Consider the following 18,478-nt stretch of genomic DNA (forward strand, 5'->3'; position numbering starts at 1 on the left):
TCTCTCCTACTTTCTCTCTGTCTCTCACAAATAAATGAATAAATAAAACATAAAACAGTCTGCCAGGTGTGGTGGTGCACGCCTTTAATCCCAGCACTTAGGAGGCAGAGGTAGGAGGATTGCCGTGAGTTCGAGGCCACCTTGAGACTCCATAGTGAATTCCAGGTTAGCCTGGGCTAGAGTGAGACCCTACCTCGAAAAACCAAAAAAAAAAAAAAAGTCAGTCTGTTGGGTTTCCCTCAAAAATAAAAAGAATTGAATTGAAAAAAGTTCAAATAATTGTTGTGGCACACAAAAAGCCATTATATTATTTGTTGTGTGCATGCATACCACATCTTGCATGTGGAGGTCTGAGGGGAGATTAGAGTTAGGGTGACTGGACCCCTGAAGGTAAAAAGGACAGGAATGTTTGCATTTGTTAGAAATCCAAGATCATCTGATTTATCTTTTGACTAGTTTCCTAGAGACCAGTGTTTCCACAAGCAATTAGGATCCCGTCCTGGGAAGGTCTTTCATAGGATTTAAACACTTGTGGTTGGTCAAGTTCAGCCCCCGGAAGTTGGTGCTAGAGCTCATCTCTTCTTGAGACAGCCCCTAGCCCTAACCAAACCAGCTGGCCCTCTGGTTCACCTGGGCCAAAAGACAGGTAACCACCCTAAGGTTATAAACACCTTTGCAAGGGGAAGGCAGGCTCTCTGTGTTCACTTGGGAACTTCCAGCTGTGGTTGACTTTTTCCCTCAGCTGGGCCTGGGCTGGCTCAACCCAGGCTCAGGACCAGGACCAGCCAGGGGGGACTCAGCCTAGACCCTAGCCCTTACTCTCTGCATGGGTTCTCTATCCCCTCCAACTCCCCACATTGCAAGAGCTCCTTGAACTTTCCTTTCTCTTTTCTTTTCTTTCCACGCTTCTTTCACCAGATCCCTATCCTGAGCTACACGTGGCCCACATGGGCTTTTGGGCTTCACTTGGTGTACTTCTCTTCTCCCCACTCTATCTCACTTTGCCCCGCAGCCTTCCCCTTTCTGCACTCCTTTGTAAAATCTGAATAAAATGTGTTATTTTCAAAATCATTCTCTTGAATCTGGAATTGCCAATTCTTTGGTTAGTTTGCAGATATGAACTCAGGGCTTAAGGTTCCAGAACCACCACAGAACTCCAATTTCCCTCCGCTGGCAGGCCCCGCCCCGTAAATGCCTCCTCTCCTGATTGACCAGCTCGTCAGTGTACAGGCTCGGACTGACAGAACTCAATGCTTGGCAGGTTCAGGCTGTCATGGTGGGGCCTGAGCCCGCCCTGCAGACCTTGGCAGCTTTTCAGGCCCTTTCTGTCATGGAAACGTCCAGCCTCTCCTTCCCGTCACAGCCTGTCCTGGCGGCACCCTAGGTAAGTACTTCCGGGACTAGCTTGTTCGGTGAACCAGGCGCTACTTCGTTCTTCAGGCTGCCATGGCTGAGCTCAGGGCCGACGGAAGTACCACGCCGGAAGTGAGGCGTGTCTCTGCCCGGAAGCCAGCGCGGCGATGGGAAAGATGGCGGCAGTGGGCAACGCGGAGCCGTGCGGGGCCCGGCCTGGCGGCTCCCAATCCGGCAGGCAGTCCCCGTCTAAGCCGCCGCCGCGTGCGTTCCTGGCCGCCGGGCCGGCGCTCATCGCCAGCGGGGACGAGCTGGTGGCCGCTGTGTGGCCGTACCGGCGGTTGACGCTGCTGCGGCGCCTCACCGTGCTGCCGTTCGCGGGGCTGCTCTACCCAGCATGGCTGAGCGCCGCAGCCTCCGGCTGCTGGGGTTGGGGCAGCAGCTGGACTCAGGTCCCTGAGGCCGCGCTGCTTGTGCTCGCCACAATCTGCCTCACGCACGCGCTCACCGTCCTGTCGGGGCATTGGTCCGTGCACGCGCATTGCGCGCTCACTTGCACCCCGGTAAGTGCGCGCGCACGAGCGCGACCCCGGCCCGGCCGCAGTCTTCCAGCTAGCTAGCTGCTAGGGCTGGGTACCCTGCGGCCTTCTCTCTGCCTTTGGTTCGGGCTTAATCCCGACCCTTCTGTTGATCTGCTGTGCGACTGTTGTGGGTTACTTCCTAGTGTAGTCCTTCAGAGTCAAAGAAATACCCGTAGCACGTTAGCGCTGGGCCCGCTATATACTGCTATTTAATAAGAATCGTTAAGGCCAGCTCCCATACTCAGTGGCCCTACTTTTGTTCCCCGAGGAACGGTTTAATCTTCTTTCTTCATTGTCTCCTACCTTGGTTTGTAAAATGTGAGGCTAGATCTGCGGGGTGTCTCTTCCAGTCTGTGAAACGTAGGCCTGATGCCTCTGTCCCTTGCTACAACAAAAAGAGCTCCTTTTAATTGCAGTGTTTAGATGGATAGGAGCTATTTAAGTAAAGGACTTAGTGCTTGGAATCTCATGGTTTTTGTCAGCATGATAAGGAAAGTGAAAGCAGATCAGAATGCACTGCAAGGCAGTTCAGTGACCCCTAAGTTCACTGTTATAAATAAAAGTTCGCCACAGGAAGCAGTGACTGTGAGCTGACAGGTGATATCCAGTGACTACACCATAGACCCTGTGATGGTGCAGATCTCACCAAGTTTGAAGTCCTCTGACACTATGGGGAGGGGACAGCAAAGACTATAGGAAGAGCTCCAGCCCCCCAAACACCCTCTGATTAGGAAGGGTGATTCGTTGAATTCTCATTTCAGAGTGAGTACACCCATGTCACTTCTACTAAGATTTCTCCTGGAGAGGGACCTGAACTTTTAGGCTTGGTAACTTGGATTAATTAGTACAACCAGTAATGGAAAGGCAGTTGACACTAGTCCCAAGACTTCCAGCTGTCTTTGGCCTGTTGTGAACTTCCCCTCCAGGGATGAAGAAGTGGGAGGTGCTAAGCAGCCATTGGGGAGAAGAGACATCTGGCTTTGTATCACACCTCAGACAGTTGCTTCTCCCTGGGTTTCAGTTTACCCCTGCTGTAAAGTGAGAGCTATAGCACCTCCCTCCCAGTGCCACCTTCAGAGGCTGAGGTGACCTATGTAAAGTGCCTGCCACAGGGCAAGTGCTGTATATGGTACCTTGTGCTTTTCTTCCACTGAGTTACTGAGGTCATTGTTATCTGTTTCTGTTTTCTCGCTGCTTCAGAAACCTGTATATGCAGTTCCTCAGGGGTGGTACTTTGTTGGGCTCTCTCCAATGCACTGCCCATCCTCATTGCAGACATTGCAAGATGTAGCCAAACAGCCATGGAATGCATCAGCTCACAGGATTGAGGAGCATTTCCTATGCCATGTGGGAAAATAGCAATGAATAAAACCTTTGAAATCTACTGCTTTGTGGTATTTGTGGAGAGAAAGACATGCTATTCATTAGTTGATACTAAAGACATACAACATAGACATGGAGATGGGGACATTGCCAGTGAACTTTAGAAGGCATAACCATGGAAAGGTGATTACAATGGAGAGGTGACATTTAAAGCAAAGGCCTGAACCTATCAGGGAGCTATTTCTCTGAATGTGTACTCCATGCAGAAAAAAGAAAAGAAGTGAATACCAAGACCCTTAGCTCAGACACTTAGGACGAACCTGAGTGTCTGGCATGGAATAAGAATAATGAGCCAGCGAGAGAGAAGGCCAGGGTGGCAGCATGTGGGCTGTGCCAGGACTTGGTTCATGTGAGAGGAGAGCCCAGTAGGTGTTGGGTTTGGTTCTTCCTGTTTGAGCTTGTCACCAGAATCCTGGGCGTTGAGTGCTATCTGTGACCCAAGCTTTAGGATCTGAGACCAGTGAATGATTTAGGGAATGGCCAAGCCAACCAAAGCCCAGAAGCATGTGTGGACCATTACCTTGGAGAAACTGTGCCCATATCCCTTGTCGTGCATGGCCCATGGCAGCTGTAGACTTGTGTTGAGAAGGGCTCAATGGCCTTCCTTTGCCCCTGGCAGGAGTATGACTCTAGCAAAGCAACCTTGGTGAAGGTGGTGCCCACACCCAACAATGGTTCCACTGAGCTGGTGGCCCTCCACCGCGACAAGGTTAGTATTGATTGCCCACTGCACTGCTCACAGCAGGGATTGGGTAGGATTTGCAAGCTGGGCAGGGCCTCCCAAAGTTGCATATACACACTTTCCTCACAGGGCGAGGACGGCCTTGAGGTACTGTCCTTTGAGTTCCAGAAGATCAAATACTCCTATGATGCCCTAGAGAAAAAGCAGTTCCTCCCTGTGGCCTTTCCTGTGGGGAACCCCTTCTCCTACTATCAGAGCAACAGAGGGTTCCAGGAAGATGCAGAGATCCGAGCAGCAGAGAAGAAGTTTGGGAGCAACAAGTGAGTCTCTGTTTGTTGGTGTCCTGTCTACCCTTCTGCTCTGTCCTGTTCTAAATCTAGAAGTGAGACTGAAAACTACTTTTTAGTTACACATGCTAGGTGATTGGCATCATTTGAAAAACCTGCTGGGTTCTGGTTTCCTAAGGCCTAGAGCCTTTGCCCCATGGCATGAGATTTTGAATGTTTGCTTTATTCCTTCCTTAGTGACCATTTGCTGTCTGTTTTGTGGATCTTACCCCCTTGGGGTTTTTGGGGGAGGGTGTTTTCTCCACATGTATGTGTGGTGGTGTGCATATATGTATGCATATCAGCACATGTGTATGTGCATGTGGAGGACAGAAGACAGCCTCGATTGTTGTCCTTCAGTAGTACACTATCTACCTTTTTTTTTTTTTTTTTTGAGATAGGTTATCTCAGTAGCTCACTAATTGGACTAGACTGGATGAGCAGCAAGCTCCAGAGATCCACCTCTCTCTGCCTCCCCAACATTGGGGTTATAGGTGTGCCCCACCAGGCCCAGCATTTTTCCATGAGTTTGGGGGATTGAACATAGGTCCTCATGCTTGCAGCACAAGCACTTTCCTGACTAAACTCTGTCTTTAGCTCTTCCCTATGGCTTTACATTTCTTCTTTAAGCTTCTGTCCTCATTCTTCTGCTCATATGTATCTCAGCACTTTAGGCATTGTGACAAAGAGCTGGAGAGACAAAGTCTGATGACCTGGGTCCAATTCCCAGTAACACGTAAAACCAGATGCACAAAGGAGCACGTGCATCTGAAGTTGCAGCCCTGGTGTACCCATTCTCTCTGTCTTCTCCCTCTGCTTGCAAGTAAATAAAAGTATATATATATTTTAAATGATGTTAAAAAGCTGCAGTAGGGCTGGGCATGGTGGCACACACCTTTAATCCTGGTACTTGGGAGGCAGAGGTAGGAGGATCGCCATAAGTTAGAGGCCACCCTGAAACTACATAACAAATTCCAGGTCAGCCTGGGCTAGAGTGAGACGCAACCTTAGAAAACCAAAAAAGAAACCTAACTGATACCTTTTTTTTTTTTTTGTACTGGTTAGAATGTTAGGCACTCCATATGCCATGCTTCATCAAAACCATACCTCATGTGCCCATGCACAGCTGGGAGGAGGCATCCTAAAGCTGAGCATCAAACTGTCATCTGACACTAGAGCCACCACCATAGCCACCCTGGCTATGGTCCTCAGTCTAGAAACTCACAGATGTCCCAGGATATCTTCTAAGTATGTACTCTGCCACTGGAGTCACTCCCCCAGCTGCTCAAGAAGTTCTCCTCTAAGTAGTGCTAGGGGCTGGGGAGATGGCTCAGTGAGTAAAGCAGCTTTCCTCCCAAGCATGAAGCTAAATTCAATCCCTAGTAACAACATAAAAATGCTGGGCATGATATTGTACAGCTAGAACTAGCACTAGGGAGGCAGAGACAGGAGAATCCCTGGTGCTCACCAGCTAGCTGATGGTAAGCCCACTAATGAGAAAGATGAGAAAGCCTATCTCAAAAACAGATGGAGAACTAGGAAGATGGCCCAGTGGTTGAAAGTGCTTGCTGGCAAAGCCTGCTAGCCTAAGTTCACTTCCCAGTGGGAGCCAGACACTAAAAGTGGTGCAAAGTGCCTGATGTTCTTTTGCAGTGGCAAGAGGCCCTGGCAAGCTGACACGCACATGCATATTAATAAATTAAAACAAGAATACATGGACATCATTCCTGAGGATAATACCTAAAGTTGTCTTCTGATCCCTACATGCATTCATACACACGTACACACACATACCTATGCATACATGTGTACGCATACATGCATAAAAATAAAAAATTGGTATGCTTTGTATAAAAAGAAAGATGCCTTAGAGCAACAACACACACTGCTGCAGGCCAATCTGCTTGGACCATGGGGCTTTTATTCAGGAAATTATTAGAAAATGCTGACTCCAGGACTGAGGATGAGTGCCTACTGTGCACAGAGCCATGGGTGGACCCATAAGCTAGGCATGGTGGCACAAACCTGTCATTCCAGTACTGAGTAGGTAGAGGTAGGAAGATCAGGAGTTCAAAATCATCTATGACAATATGAGACTCTGTCTTAGAAAACAAAAAGAAAAATCACAGTTCCAGTGGTGGTTGGGCTGTGTTTTGGCTCCCTTCCCCAGACACCCTGTTCTACTTGCTGTGTCACCCGACCAGATTAGGAGGTTCTCAGTTTGCCCAGGTGTGGGTGTCCTTAGGAAGAATCTGTCACAGGTTCCAAAGCCTCATGGGTTCTGCGAGTAGGGGGAATATAGTAGCTAAGTACAGCCTTCCCCGCTAGGACACCTAGCATCTTCTGAACCAGAATGGGGATGTGGTCTCTTACAGGGCTGAGATGGTGGTGCCTGACTTCTCTGAGCTCTTCAAGGAGAGAGCCACAGCCCCGTTTTTTGTGTTTCAGGTAAAGTAGCAACTGCAGCCCTTACTCCCTATCTCCTTCCTTGGGTATTTGGTAGCTGAAGCACATCTGGCTGCCACCTGCAAGCCCCAGACTTCTTTCTGTCTTCTTGCATTAGAGTTCGTGCTTTTTGGGTATCTGCCTGGGCTCTAGGGGAGAAGGAACATGGGCAAGGCTGAACAGTCTGCTGTCCCCCAGGTATTATGCGTGGGGCTATGGTGCCTGGACGAGTACTGGTACTACAGTGTCTTCACTCTGTCTATGCTGGTGGCTTTTGAGGCCTCCCTGGTACAGCAGCAGATGCGCAACATGTCAGAGATCCGCAAGATGGGCAACAAGCCACACATGATCCAGGTGCTGCAGCAGGGAGACGGCCAGGACAGCCCTGCCTGGCCCTAAAATGGGCAACATGCAGACCACCGGTCTGTGCTGATACACCCACCCCATCCTCATCCCTTAGGTGTACCGCAACCGCAAGTGGAGGCCCGTTGCCAGTGATGAGATTGTTCCTGGGGACATAGTGTCTGTAGGTAAGCCTGGTTTCCTGTCCATCACAGGAACCCTCATCTCTGCCTCTGGCCAACTCCACTCCCTCCCCCACCTCAGGCCGCTCCCCTCAGGAGAACCTAGTGCCATGTGATGTGCTGCTGCTGCGGGGCCGCTGCATTGTAGATGAGGCCATGCTCACTGGGGAGTCGGTGCCACAGATGAAGGTGATGGTTGGGGTTCTGAACCCCTGATTCATGGAGGAGACTGGGACAAGAGAGGCCAGTGGCCAGGCAGGTCCTGCTAGACATAGGTGGAGGGGAGGTTGGGTTGAGTTAGTGCCATGCGGGGGGTGGGGGTGCCATGTAGGAATGGAATGGACAACAAGATATGAAAGGATCCTTGGTCTGGCAAGGAGCCCCCTACCCAGTGAAGATCAGGCTGGCTCATCCCAGCCCCAGGGAATAGCTCTCCAGGGACAAAGCCTGTGAGGAGGTTGAGGTAAACCTGACATCCAGATCCCTCCCCAGGAGCCCATAGAGGACCTGAGCCCTGACCGTGTGCTAGACCTTCAGGCTGATGCCCGGCTGCATGTCATCTTCGGGGGCACCAAGGTGGTGCAGCACATACCTCCCCAAAAGGCCACTACAGGCCTGAAGCGTAGGTGCCTCAAGGGTGACTGGAATGGCTCCCCCACACTTGCTGGAGCATGAGAGAGTTGAAATTGAGTGACACACAGCTCTGTTTGTCTCCCCAGCGGTTGACAATGGGTGTGTGGCCTACGTCCTTCGGACTGGATTCAACACATCCCAGGTGGGGCCTGTGACTGATCCAGGGTGGGGCCTGGGGCAGGTGGTGGGCCCTTTCAGAGCATCCACCCCATGGAGTTTTGTTATGAAGCTTCATTGGTCGAATGGCTACCTAGCATATGCAAAGTCCTGGGTTTCATGCCAGCACCACAAAAAACTAGGCAAGGTAGTACATGACTGTAATCCCAGTGTTCAAGGTCATCCTTGACTATATAACAAGTTCAAGGCCTGCCTGGACTATAGATCCTCTCTCCAAAATTGATAGAACAAAAGGAGGTAGAGAGGGAGGGGAAAGAGAAAGGAAGGAAGGATGGACAGACATAAGAATATCCACACCATGCGTTCTTTGACCGCAACAAAGGGTCCAGGGTATAGAAGGACCTTCAGATCAGGCCTGAGGCTCCAGTTGGTATCCCAAAGCAGACCAGCTACTACCACCCCACAGGGAGGATGTGAACCAAGTTGCTCTGGTAATGTTTCACAGCTCTCCCTGGGAGCTGTGCTGGCTAGACCTACAAGAAGGCATCCCCCTCCCTCCAGTCTCACTTCACTGTCTGCCCTGCTGCCAGCCTCTGTAGTTCTTGGCTGAGGTGCAGCCATCCATCCATCCATCCGCATAGCTGTGTCAGGGCTCTGGCTGCCTCATTCACAGCCTCAAGGCAGGCATTGCTAGAAAGAACCCAGCCTCAGTGCTTTCAGGCAAGGATGACCCTCACCGTACACTCCTCCCTCCTAGGAAAGACCACTGTCCCCTTGTTCCTCTAGGGCAAGCTTCTGCGCACAATCCTCTTTGGAGTTAAGAGGGTGACTGCAAACAACCTGGAGACCTTCATCTTCATCCTCTTCCTCCTGGTCTTTGCCATTGCGGCAGCCGCCTATGTGTGGATTGAAGGTAAGCTCATGCCTGTTCCTTCTCCTTGGCCCCATCCCCACCCCAGGCTGGCAGGCCCTATCTCCACAGGCACCAAGGACCCCAGCCGCAACCGCTACAAGCTCTTTCTGGAATGTACCCTGATCCTCACCTCAGTTGTGCCCCCTGAGCTGCCCATCGAGCTGTCCCTGGCTGTCAATACCTCACTCATCGCCCTGGCCAAGCTTTGTGAGTAAAGGGTAATGGTTGAGGCCTGGTACAGAGTGGACAGGAGCCTAGAAAGACCTACCCACTGCTTCCATCTCCCCAGACATGTATTGTACGGAACCCTTCCGGATCCCCTTCGCTGGCAAGGTCGAGGTGTGCTGCTTTGACAAGACAGGGACCCTGACTAGTGATAGCCTGGTGGTGCGTGGCGTAGCTGGGCTGAGGTGAGCACCAAGGTTTTATCCTATCTCCTTCAATGTGAGTGACAGTTGGAGAGTCCACACAGGCCCAGAGCAGCCAGCTCAGCCCCAGTATGCCTACCAGTCATGTATGTACCATAGAAAAGGACTCTACAGGGCTGGAGAGATGGCTCAGTGGATAAGGCGCTTGCCTGTGAAGCATAAGGACCCAAGTCCCATGCAAGCCAGATGCATATGGTGGCACATGCGTCTAGAATTTGTTTGCAGTGGCTAGAGGCCATGGCACATCTCATATTCTCCTGTCTTCACTTCTTCCCTGCTCCCTGGTCACTGAAAGGCCTTAGTGGCATCCGCAGCTCTCGCCCACTTGCCTTCATCCACATGTCTTGTCCTCCCATCTTCATTCCTCCACCAAGGTAGCCTACATTCTCTGTCCCTCCCCCCTCCCCCTCCCTCTCTGTCTCTAATAAATAAATAATAAAAACATTTTTTTAAAAAAAGAAAAGGACTCTGCATACCATGTGAGACCTCGCTGACCATCCTGGAGGCTTTTATCATTCTCACGGAGGACTGTGATCAACACAACTCATGCACTTGAGAGTTGGGAGTTGTTTGTAGTGATGCCCTCTGGTGGTTCCCAGGGTTTCTTCCCTGTTAGAAGTGCAGTTCCACTTGTCCACCTCTCTCTACCCTATAAGACCTACAAGTTGTTCCTGTTCTTGCAGAGATGGGAAGGAAGTGACCCCTGTGTCCAACATCCCCATAGAAACACACCGGGCCCTGGCCTCCTGCCATTCCCTCGTGCAGCTGGATGACGGCACCCTTGTGGGTGACCCACTTGAGAAGGCCATGTTGACAGCTGTGGACTGGACACTAACCAAAGGTGAGGAACCAGTGCCTCAGGCCTGGTGTTGGGAACCTGTCTGTTCCAAGCAGATAGGCCCACTGCTGTGACATTCTCTTAGGTTACTGGGCACGGCCCCCTGTGAACTTGGGATGGGCCTTGCGCTTGGGGGTCCACTTGGGTTGGTACTTGGCTTGACCTGGCTATGGCCACAGAATCCCCTGTTGCCAGCTTGCTCTGTGGGAAGTTGGGCAAGGGTGGGGCTAAGGTAGGGGCTTGGCTACCTCTCCGGAGCTAAGCCCCTCAGGACTTGTACTTATTTGTTTCCAGATGAGAAAGTATTCCCCCGAAGTATTAAAACTCAGGGGCTGAAAATTCACCAGCGCTTTCATTTTGCCAGTGCCCTAAAGCGAATGTCCGTGCTCGCCTCCTATGAGAAGCTTGGCTCCACTGACCTCTGCTACATCGCAGCCGTGAAGGGGGCCCCTGAAACCCTGCATTCCATGGTGAGGTGGCCCTAAGGGGAGGGGGATAAAGTAAAGGAAGGACAGAGGATAGGCAGTAACTTCATGTCCACTTGCATTCTCTGCAGTTTTCCCAGTGCCGGCCTGACTACCATCACATACACACAGAGATCTCCCGGGAAGGAGCCCGTGTCCTAGCATTGGGATACAAGGAACTGGGACACCTCACACACCAGCAGGTAAGAACCCAGGCTTCCTGCCACCTCAGCTCCTCCCAATTCTGTAGTACCAGTAGGAGTGGCCACAGTTTCATTGCTAATCCTCACCTGCTGTGGCCTTTGGGGACTCTGAGTGACCACCTCCAATACACCCCCCCAGCCTGTTCTGGATAGCCCATTAGGGAATGCCAACAGGCATCTCATATTCTCCTGTCTTCACTTCTTCCCTGCTCCCTGGTCACTGAAAGGCCTTAGTGGCATCCACAGCTCTCGCCCACTTGCCTTCATCCACATGTCTTGTCTTCCCACCTTCATTCCTCCACCAAGGTAGCCTACATCTTGGCTCCTATCAAGCCTGCTCACACCAGAGGTTTCTCTAGGACTTATGTCAAATTGCAGCACTGAGTGCAGAGCCCAATTAGGCCAGGGCTTAAGGCCACTGCACTTTTATCCTTCCTGGTGCCCACATCCCTCCTATACCTGGAGGTTCCTACTTCCTTTGAAGCTGTTCCCTGATCCTGCCTACCATATTCCCCACCACCGTTCTTATGCTACTGTGCCTTCATCCCCAGGTACCATGTGAGTACCTTGAGGTTAGCCTTCCCTAGTGTTGCCTCAAGGTAGAAGTAGGTCAGGGTTATCTGTCCCTCATGAAGGATGGTGCTCATGACCCTAATGAGTCAGAGCTGAGTCATAGACAGCTCTCTGACATGCTTATATCCACAACCACAAGGTGGAGACGTGGCTGGACCCCATCCTTCATGGTGCCTAGGACCCACTCTGTCTCTTCCCTCCTGGGCTTCATGTGTTGCTTCTTGGGGGACAATGCCTTCCCTCCCCACACCATCTTGCATATGTGCAGGCACACATACGTAGCTCTAATTAGTGAAGTAATACTATTGTCCCTTCCTTGGGTTCCACTCCAGGCGGTATGGAGGGGCTGGTGGAAGGGACAGATGGTGAGGATACCCCATGTCTGTCCACAGGCCCGGGAAGTCAAGCGGGAAACTTTGGAATGCAGCCTCAAGTTTGTGGGTTTCATCGTGGTCTCCTGCCCACTCAAGGCCGACTCCAAGGCTGTGATCCGGGAGATACAGAACGCATCCCACCGGGTATGGGTGGGGGATGGGGGGGAGATGGGGCAGTAGCAGCAAGGACAGTATCAACCTCCAAGTCTCAACAGTGAGGAAAGCACAGCCAAGGTCAGGCATAGCCTGAGAGCTCAGGCTGCCCCTAGGTAGAGGATGCTGTCATGTCACTTCTTCAGATTCTGGAGATCATGCCTACCTGTCCTAGTGGGCACTCTCACAAGGCAGGTCAATCATGTGACTAGTCCCCACCATCCACTTGGGAGTCAGCCCACCCCCCTTCCCATCTCCAAAATGTTCCCCACACAAGCAGATGCAAGGCCCAGAATGACAACAAAAGGCCGATTCTTAACATGTTACAACTGGTATGGTAGTGCCCACCTGTCATCCCAGGGAGGTAGAGACAGGAGAATTAGGGGTTCAGGGTCATCCTCAGCTACATAGCAAGTTTGAAGCCAGCCTGGGCTACATGACACCCTGTCTCAACAAAAAGAAGAGCTAAGTATAGTGGCTCATACCTATGATACCAACACTAAGAAGGTTGAGGTAGGAGGATCACTGTGAGTTTGAGGCCAGCCTGAGCTACAGAGCCTACATAAAAACTTTCTTCAAACAAAATGACAACAAAAAAGAATGGAGTGGAACTGGAGGTGAGGTTCAGTACTTAGTATGTATGAGGTCCTCGATGCCATCCCCAGAACCATGCACATTCTTGGGTTATGTATGAAGGACACAATGTGTCATTTGTATAGGACACTCTGGGTGGGCTGGATTGTGACTGCTGGACACCCAGCTGGGATCTGTAGAAGCTTAGTTTTCCTATTCAGTCATCCTCAGAAGGAGCTGTGACACCAGGCTGGGACTCTGCCCTGCTGAGCCCCACCCTCTGTCCCCTAGGTGGTCATGATCACTGGGGACAACCCACTCACTGCTTGCCACGTGGCTCAGGAGCTTCACTTCATCGAAAAGGCCCATACACTTATCTTGCATCCACCTTCCGAGAAAGGTGAGACCTATGGTGGGTGGGTGGAGCTTGAGAATTATTTGAGCAGCCACTGCTTCCAGAACCTGTGATTATTTACAACACAAGTTCCCAGACAGAGGCAATCTTGGGCCCAGCATTCTCCTTCCAAAGCACAGTGCCTCCCAGACCTCCAGCACTCGCTGGCACAGCACTAAGTATGGCCAAATCCCAGGTAGAGGGCATGATGCATGTTACCTCATCATTCCTGGTGCCCTGCCCCACACTACAAGGACAGCTTGTCTTGCCTACATCATAGAGGAAAGCCAACTATTGTGGTCCCTGCTTTGTATACAAGGAGGAGGAGGCTCAGAAATGAGTATACCAGGAGTATAGACTCCAGTCTTCCAGGCCAGCCTGGGCTACAGAGCAAATTCCAGGCCAATTTTTTTTTTGGGGGGGGGTAGGATGAGAGTTGCTAGGCTGACCTGGAACTTACTCTGTGGTCACAGGCTGGTCTCAAACTCAGAGTGAACCTCCTGCCTCAGCCTCCCAAGTGCTGGGCCAAAGGTGTGTGCCACCTCACCCAACTTTTTTTATATGTTTTGCTTTTATGAAGCAGGCTCTCTAGCCCAGGCTGACCTAGAACTTACTTTGTAGCTCAGTCTGCCCTTGAATTCACAGTAGTCCTCTACCTCAGCCTCCCGAATGCTGGGATTAACACGTGCACATAAATACATTCTGAGACTATCTCAGAACCTTCCCCCAGTAAATGATGCCACTGCCTGGGTCACTTAGTGTCACCTGGCATGGGATATCCTCAGTGTTCAATCTGTCTGAGGAGCAGTAAAGGGCTTTAAGGAGAGCCAGTCAGTACAGGGTTGCAGGAGCCGGTGTTCTCACAGCCATTAGAACACATTGCAGGAACCTATACAGGACATCTGGAATCCCTGTGCTGCCTGCCAGAGGACTTGGTCTCAATCCCCTGCTGTTAGGGACAGGTGCACGGGTGGCCCCAAGTGGACAGAGCTACTGCTTGATTGGTGGGCAAAGAGGGCTGACTCCTATAACAAAACCTAGTTATAGGCTTACTCCCACCTGCTCAAGATAGTCCAGCAGGACATAATGGTGTGCTGCCCTCCACCATCCTAGTCCTAGGGTCTAAGTTGCAGAATGAGAAGAGAAAGACTCCCTCCCCCCACACAAAAATAGTAGTATATAGGTCCCTTGGGAATAGTGCCATGGTAGGGGCAGCTTGACATGTGGGACCAGGCTGCCTAGGTATACAGCTAGCCCCATCATGCTGCTGAAAGTACATAGCTTAGGCCCCGGGTTCTCTGTTCACCAACCTGTTCCTGAAGGTTCTGTGATATACTCTGTGAAGTGACTGGAACAGGGCCTGGGACTTGATGAGACTATGGTATTGATCCAGGAGTCCCTAGCACTGACACTGAATATGACTCACAGGCCAGTCATGCAAGTGGCGCTCCATCGATGGCAGCATTGAACTGCCCCTGGCCTCAGGCTCCCCGAAGGTGCTGGCCCAGGAGCATGCATTGTGCCTCACAGGAGATGGCCTAGCCCACCTGCAGTCCATGGATCCCCAACAGCTGCTCCACCTCATCCCCTATGTGCACGTGTTTGCCCGTGTGGCCCCCAAACAGAAGGTGAGTACAGGGCCCTGGGATTGGGCACCAGGGGCTTTTAGGGCCCAGGCAGCCTCCACTCAGCCTGTCTCTACCATACAGGAGTTTGTCATTACCAGTCTGAAGGAGCTGGGCTATGTGACCCTCATGTGTGGGGATGGCACCAATGATGTGGGTGCCCTGAAGCATGCCGATGTGGGTGAGTTCCCAAAATGGAGCTGCACCTCCTCCACCTTGGTATAAGGTGGCTTAGCAGTCATCTGCCTAGTGAGAACCTAAGGGCCTGAATGGGAGGTGGAGCACCTGCCTAGAATTTTCCAGTAGGGTTGGGGGATGGATCAACAGTAGAATCTAACTGAGTGGCTAGCTCCATGTTAGATAGAGCATTTGTCTAGAATGTGTAGGTCTCTGGATCCCATCCCTAGCACTGAAAAAAAAAAAAAAAAACCCACCTCAACTTAGGACAGTGGCTCTGGGGTCCAGCTCTGCAACTGGACACAGGTGGACTCTGCTTCTAGGACCCAGAGCTGCCAACCCTCACCCCTCTCCTGACACCCTTCCAGGTGTAGCACTCCTGGCCAATGCTCCAGAACGGATCGTAGAGCGACGGCGGCGTCCAAGGGACAGCCCAGTCCTGAGCAACAGTGGCCCCAGGGTCACCTCCAGGTCATCCAAGCAGAGGTCTGTGCTTCCACCCCCTGAGGAGCTGCCAGCTTCCCAGAGGGTGAGTATTATCAGGGGAGATGCTGGCACCCCCTGCTGGCCAGGGCTGACCCCTTCCACCCACCCCTCAGGATCGCCTAAGCCAGGTGCTTCGAGACCTGGAGGATGAGAGTACCCCTATTGTGAAGCTGGGAGACGCCAGCATTGCGGCACCCTTCACCTCCAAGCTCTCCTCCATCCAGTGCAGTGAGTCCCACTATCCAGCCCACTCCTGCCCAAACTACCCACACTCCCATCACTGCCTGGAACTCGGCTCATACCCACCTCCTCCCCACAGTCTGTCATGTGATCAAGCAAGGGCGCTGCACACTGGTGACCACTCTGCAGATGTTCAAAATCCTGGCACTCAACGCCCTCATCCTGGCATACAGTCAGAGTGTCCTGTACCTGGAGGGTGTCAAATTCAGTGACTTTCAGGCCACTCTGCAGGGACTGCTGCTGGCCGGCTGCTTCCTCTTCATTTCCCGCTCCAAGGTGGGCCTCAGACCACCTAGGGCCAGCTGTCAAAGGTTCTGCGAGTATGCTGCTTCAGGGTGCGGGACTTGTCCTCCCCTAGGGTCCCCCTGCTGTCAATGGGCTTAGGGCTTCAAGCTGGCCACAGAGCTACACAGGGGACAAAGGGACAAGTGAGGAAACAATTACTGAGAGCAAGCAGAGGGTGTACAGGGCTATGGAAAAGTCCATGTGGGTGACAGAACAGCCAAGGAGGCCTACACTATGAAACCCTCAGGCTGACTGGTGAGGAAAGAAGGACTTGCAGGCCACAGACATACACACACCAAGGTCACAGAGGTCCCAGCGTCCAGAGGCACATGTTAGTCAACTTCCCATCACCGTAACAAAGTACCTGATGAACAAAAGGAGAGGTTTATTTTGTCTTGTTTTTAAGGTTTTAGTCTGTGGTCTGGGCCTGTGGTGAGGCAGTCACTGCAGTAGGAGCCCCATGGTGGAACAGAGCTTCTGGCCTCATGGTGGCTAAGGGAGGAAAGGCCCCAGGGATACTGGCCCCACCTCCTAATTTTATTATCAGTCTGACCCTAGTTCAGGAATTGGGTCAGAGCTACTTCTAAAGTCCTGCCCCTGAACACTGTTCTGGGGACAGCATCTTCAGCCTATAAGCCTGCAGGGGACACTTTAGATTCTACCCTAATAGGGTAGAATGATAGGTTGAGATATGCACACCCTATGGGCCTCAGGGAGGGCCTTGAGTCTTCACTTGAACCTATGGAACCGAGGGTGGGCTCACCTTTACAAGACTGTGGCTATCACATAGTATAGATGTGGGTTCCAGGCAGCTCCAGGATCAGTCAGGTACCCTGTTATACAAGGCCTTTATGGAGGCAAAGGCATTGCCCTTGATTCCTTCCTTACCCCTGCCATCACAGCCCCTCAAGACACTGTCCCGAGAACGGCCCTTGCCCAACATCTTCAACCTGTACACCATCCTCACAGTGATGCTACAGTTCTCCGTACACTTCGTGAGCCTTGTCTACTTGTACCGTGAGGCCCAGGCCCGCAGCCCTGACAAGTGAGTAGGGCACCCAGAGGAGGTGACAGCTGTCCCTGATAATGGGAGTGGCAGGAGGACAGCAGAGTCAGCTGGTCCGCCCCTGGCTTTGTTAATACAGTGGGGAGCTGCGGAGGATGCATGAATTGTAGAGAGTTCCTAATCCTTATACCTAATTCTCGCAGGCAGGAACAGTTTGTAGACCTGTACAAGGAGTTTGAGCCAAGCCTGGTCAATAGTACTGTATATATCATGGCCATGGCCATGCAAATGGCCACCTTCGCCATCAACTATAAGGTGAGGCCCTGCCCATTCAAGCGTACTCACCCTCATCCTTCCCCCCCCCCAAAAAAAAGAAAATTGGCCTGCCCTGGCAAGCCCAGCCATCAGTACCTCTGTCCCCAAGGGCCCACCCTTCATGGAGAGCCTGCCTGAGAACAAGCCCCTGGTATGGAGTCTGGCCATATCACTCCTGGCAATCATTGGCCTGCTACTTGGCTCCTCACCTGACTTCAACAGCCAGTTTGGCCTTGTGGACATCCCTGTGGAGGTGGGTGGTCCTGTGTGGTGGCCCTGAAACTCAGCCTGCCTGGCACCATTGAGTCTGACTAACCAGTCTCCCTTCCTGACAGTTCAAGCTGGTCATCGCCCAGGTCCTGGTCCTGGACTTCTGTTTGGCACTCCTGGCTGACCGCATCCTACAGTTCTTTCTGGGAACCCCGAAGCTGAAAGTGCCTTCCTGAAATGGCAGTGCTGGTACCCACTGTCTATCCTGGCTGCCGCCAAGCAGGAACCCTGCCAGGACCCGGAGAGGGAATACTGTCCCCCATACCCCCATAGGGAGGCAGCCTGGCCTTGTTCTTGGAAGACTGAGCTGGGACCCCTGGGGGCGTCTGCTGGCCCTGGACCAGCACCTTTGGTAAATAAAGCAGCAGCAGCGATTTTAAGAAGCCTGCCTCCATCTCTTCTCTGCCACACAGGGTTCATGGGAGTCAGGGGCCAGGCAGTGGGCCTAGCACACCACAAGCTAAGGGAGGTAAGTGACCCACCCTTTAAGACACGTTTCCTTCCTAGGTCATGCTGGAGCTGGGGACCTCACTGTATTTTCTAGTGTCACATGTACCCTGTATTTCTGTGGTTTTACATTGTAATGAGTCGGTTAGACCCTGAGAAATGCCTAACAAAGAGCATTCCCCCAGTGGTGTAGAGATGCATAGATAGAGGAAGAGAGTGAGAAAGAGAGAATGGGCACACTAGGGCCTGTAGCCACTGCAGACGAACTCCAGATGCATGTGCCACCTTGTTCATCTGGCTTACATGAGACCTGGAGAATTGAACGTGAGTCCTTGTACTTCACAGGCAAATGCCTTAACCGCTAAGCCATTTCTCCAGCCCAGTGTCTTTTCTTTCAAAGGACATATTCATGAAACTCAATATTTCCTGAGTGGGCAGCATAGGCCTGGTGTCCTGGGTAGTGGGGGACTTCCTACCTCCCCAACAGCCAAAAGCTTCAAAAACCAAGTTCTACACATCCTTTATGGTTCAGTTTTTAAAATATTTTATTTATTTGAGAGAGATGGGGAGGGTGTAGAGAATGGCCACACCTGAGCCTCTAGCCACTGCAAACAAACTTCAGATGCATGCACCACCTTGTGCACAGCTTACATGGGGACTGGAGAATCGA

At 51.8% G+C, this 18,478-nt stretch overlaps 1 protein-coding gene across 1 annotated transcript; it reads left to right on the forward strand.

Annotated features, from left to right (window-relative positions):
- The first annotated feature begins 1,520 nt into the window (after positions 1 to 1,520).
- Atp13a1 (ATPase 13A1) lies at positions 1,521 to 17,744 on the forward strand. Its single transcript, XM_004665986.2, has 26 exons — positions 1,521 to 1,916; positions 3,937 to 4,026; positions 4,129 to 4,319; positions 6,701 to 6,773; positions 6,969 to 7,124; positions 7,231 to 7,300; positions 7,377 to 7,483; positions 7,787 to 7,916; positions 8,014 to 8,069; positions 8,831 to 8,957; positions 9,027 to 9,164; positions 9,247 to 9,367; positions 10,069 to 10,226; positions 10,518 to 10,693; positions 10,780 to 10,890; positions 11,856 to 11,981; positions 12,855 to 12,963; positions 14,386 to 14,585; positions 14,667 to 14,763; positions 15,128 to 15,288; positions 15,359 to 15,473; positions 15,565 to 15,761; positions 16,673 to 16,815; positions 16,980 to 17,091; positions 17,201 to 17,344; positions 17,427 to 17,744. Exons 1-26 carry the CDS (start codon positions 1,521 to 1,523, stop codon positions 17,535 to 17,537), a joined length of 3,615 nt encoding a protein of 1,204 aa, XP_004666043.1. The 3' UTR covers positions 17,538 to 17,744.
- Positions 17,745 to 18,478: the final 734 nt, after the last annotated feature.

The sequence above is a fragment of the Jaculus jaculus genome, chromosome 1, assembly GCF_020740685.1.
Source record: "Jaculus jaculus isolate mJacJac1 chromosome 1, mJacJac1.mat.Y.cur, whole genome shotgun sequence".
Classification (NCBI taxonomy): Eukaryota; Metazoa; Chordata; class Mammalia; order Rodentia; family Dipodidae; genus Jaculus; species Jaculus jaculus.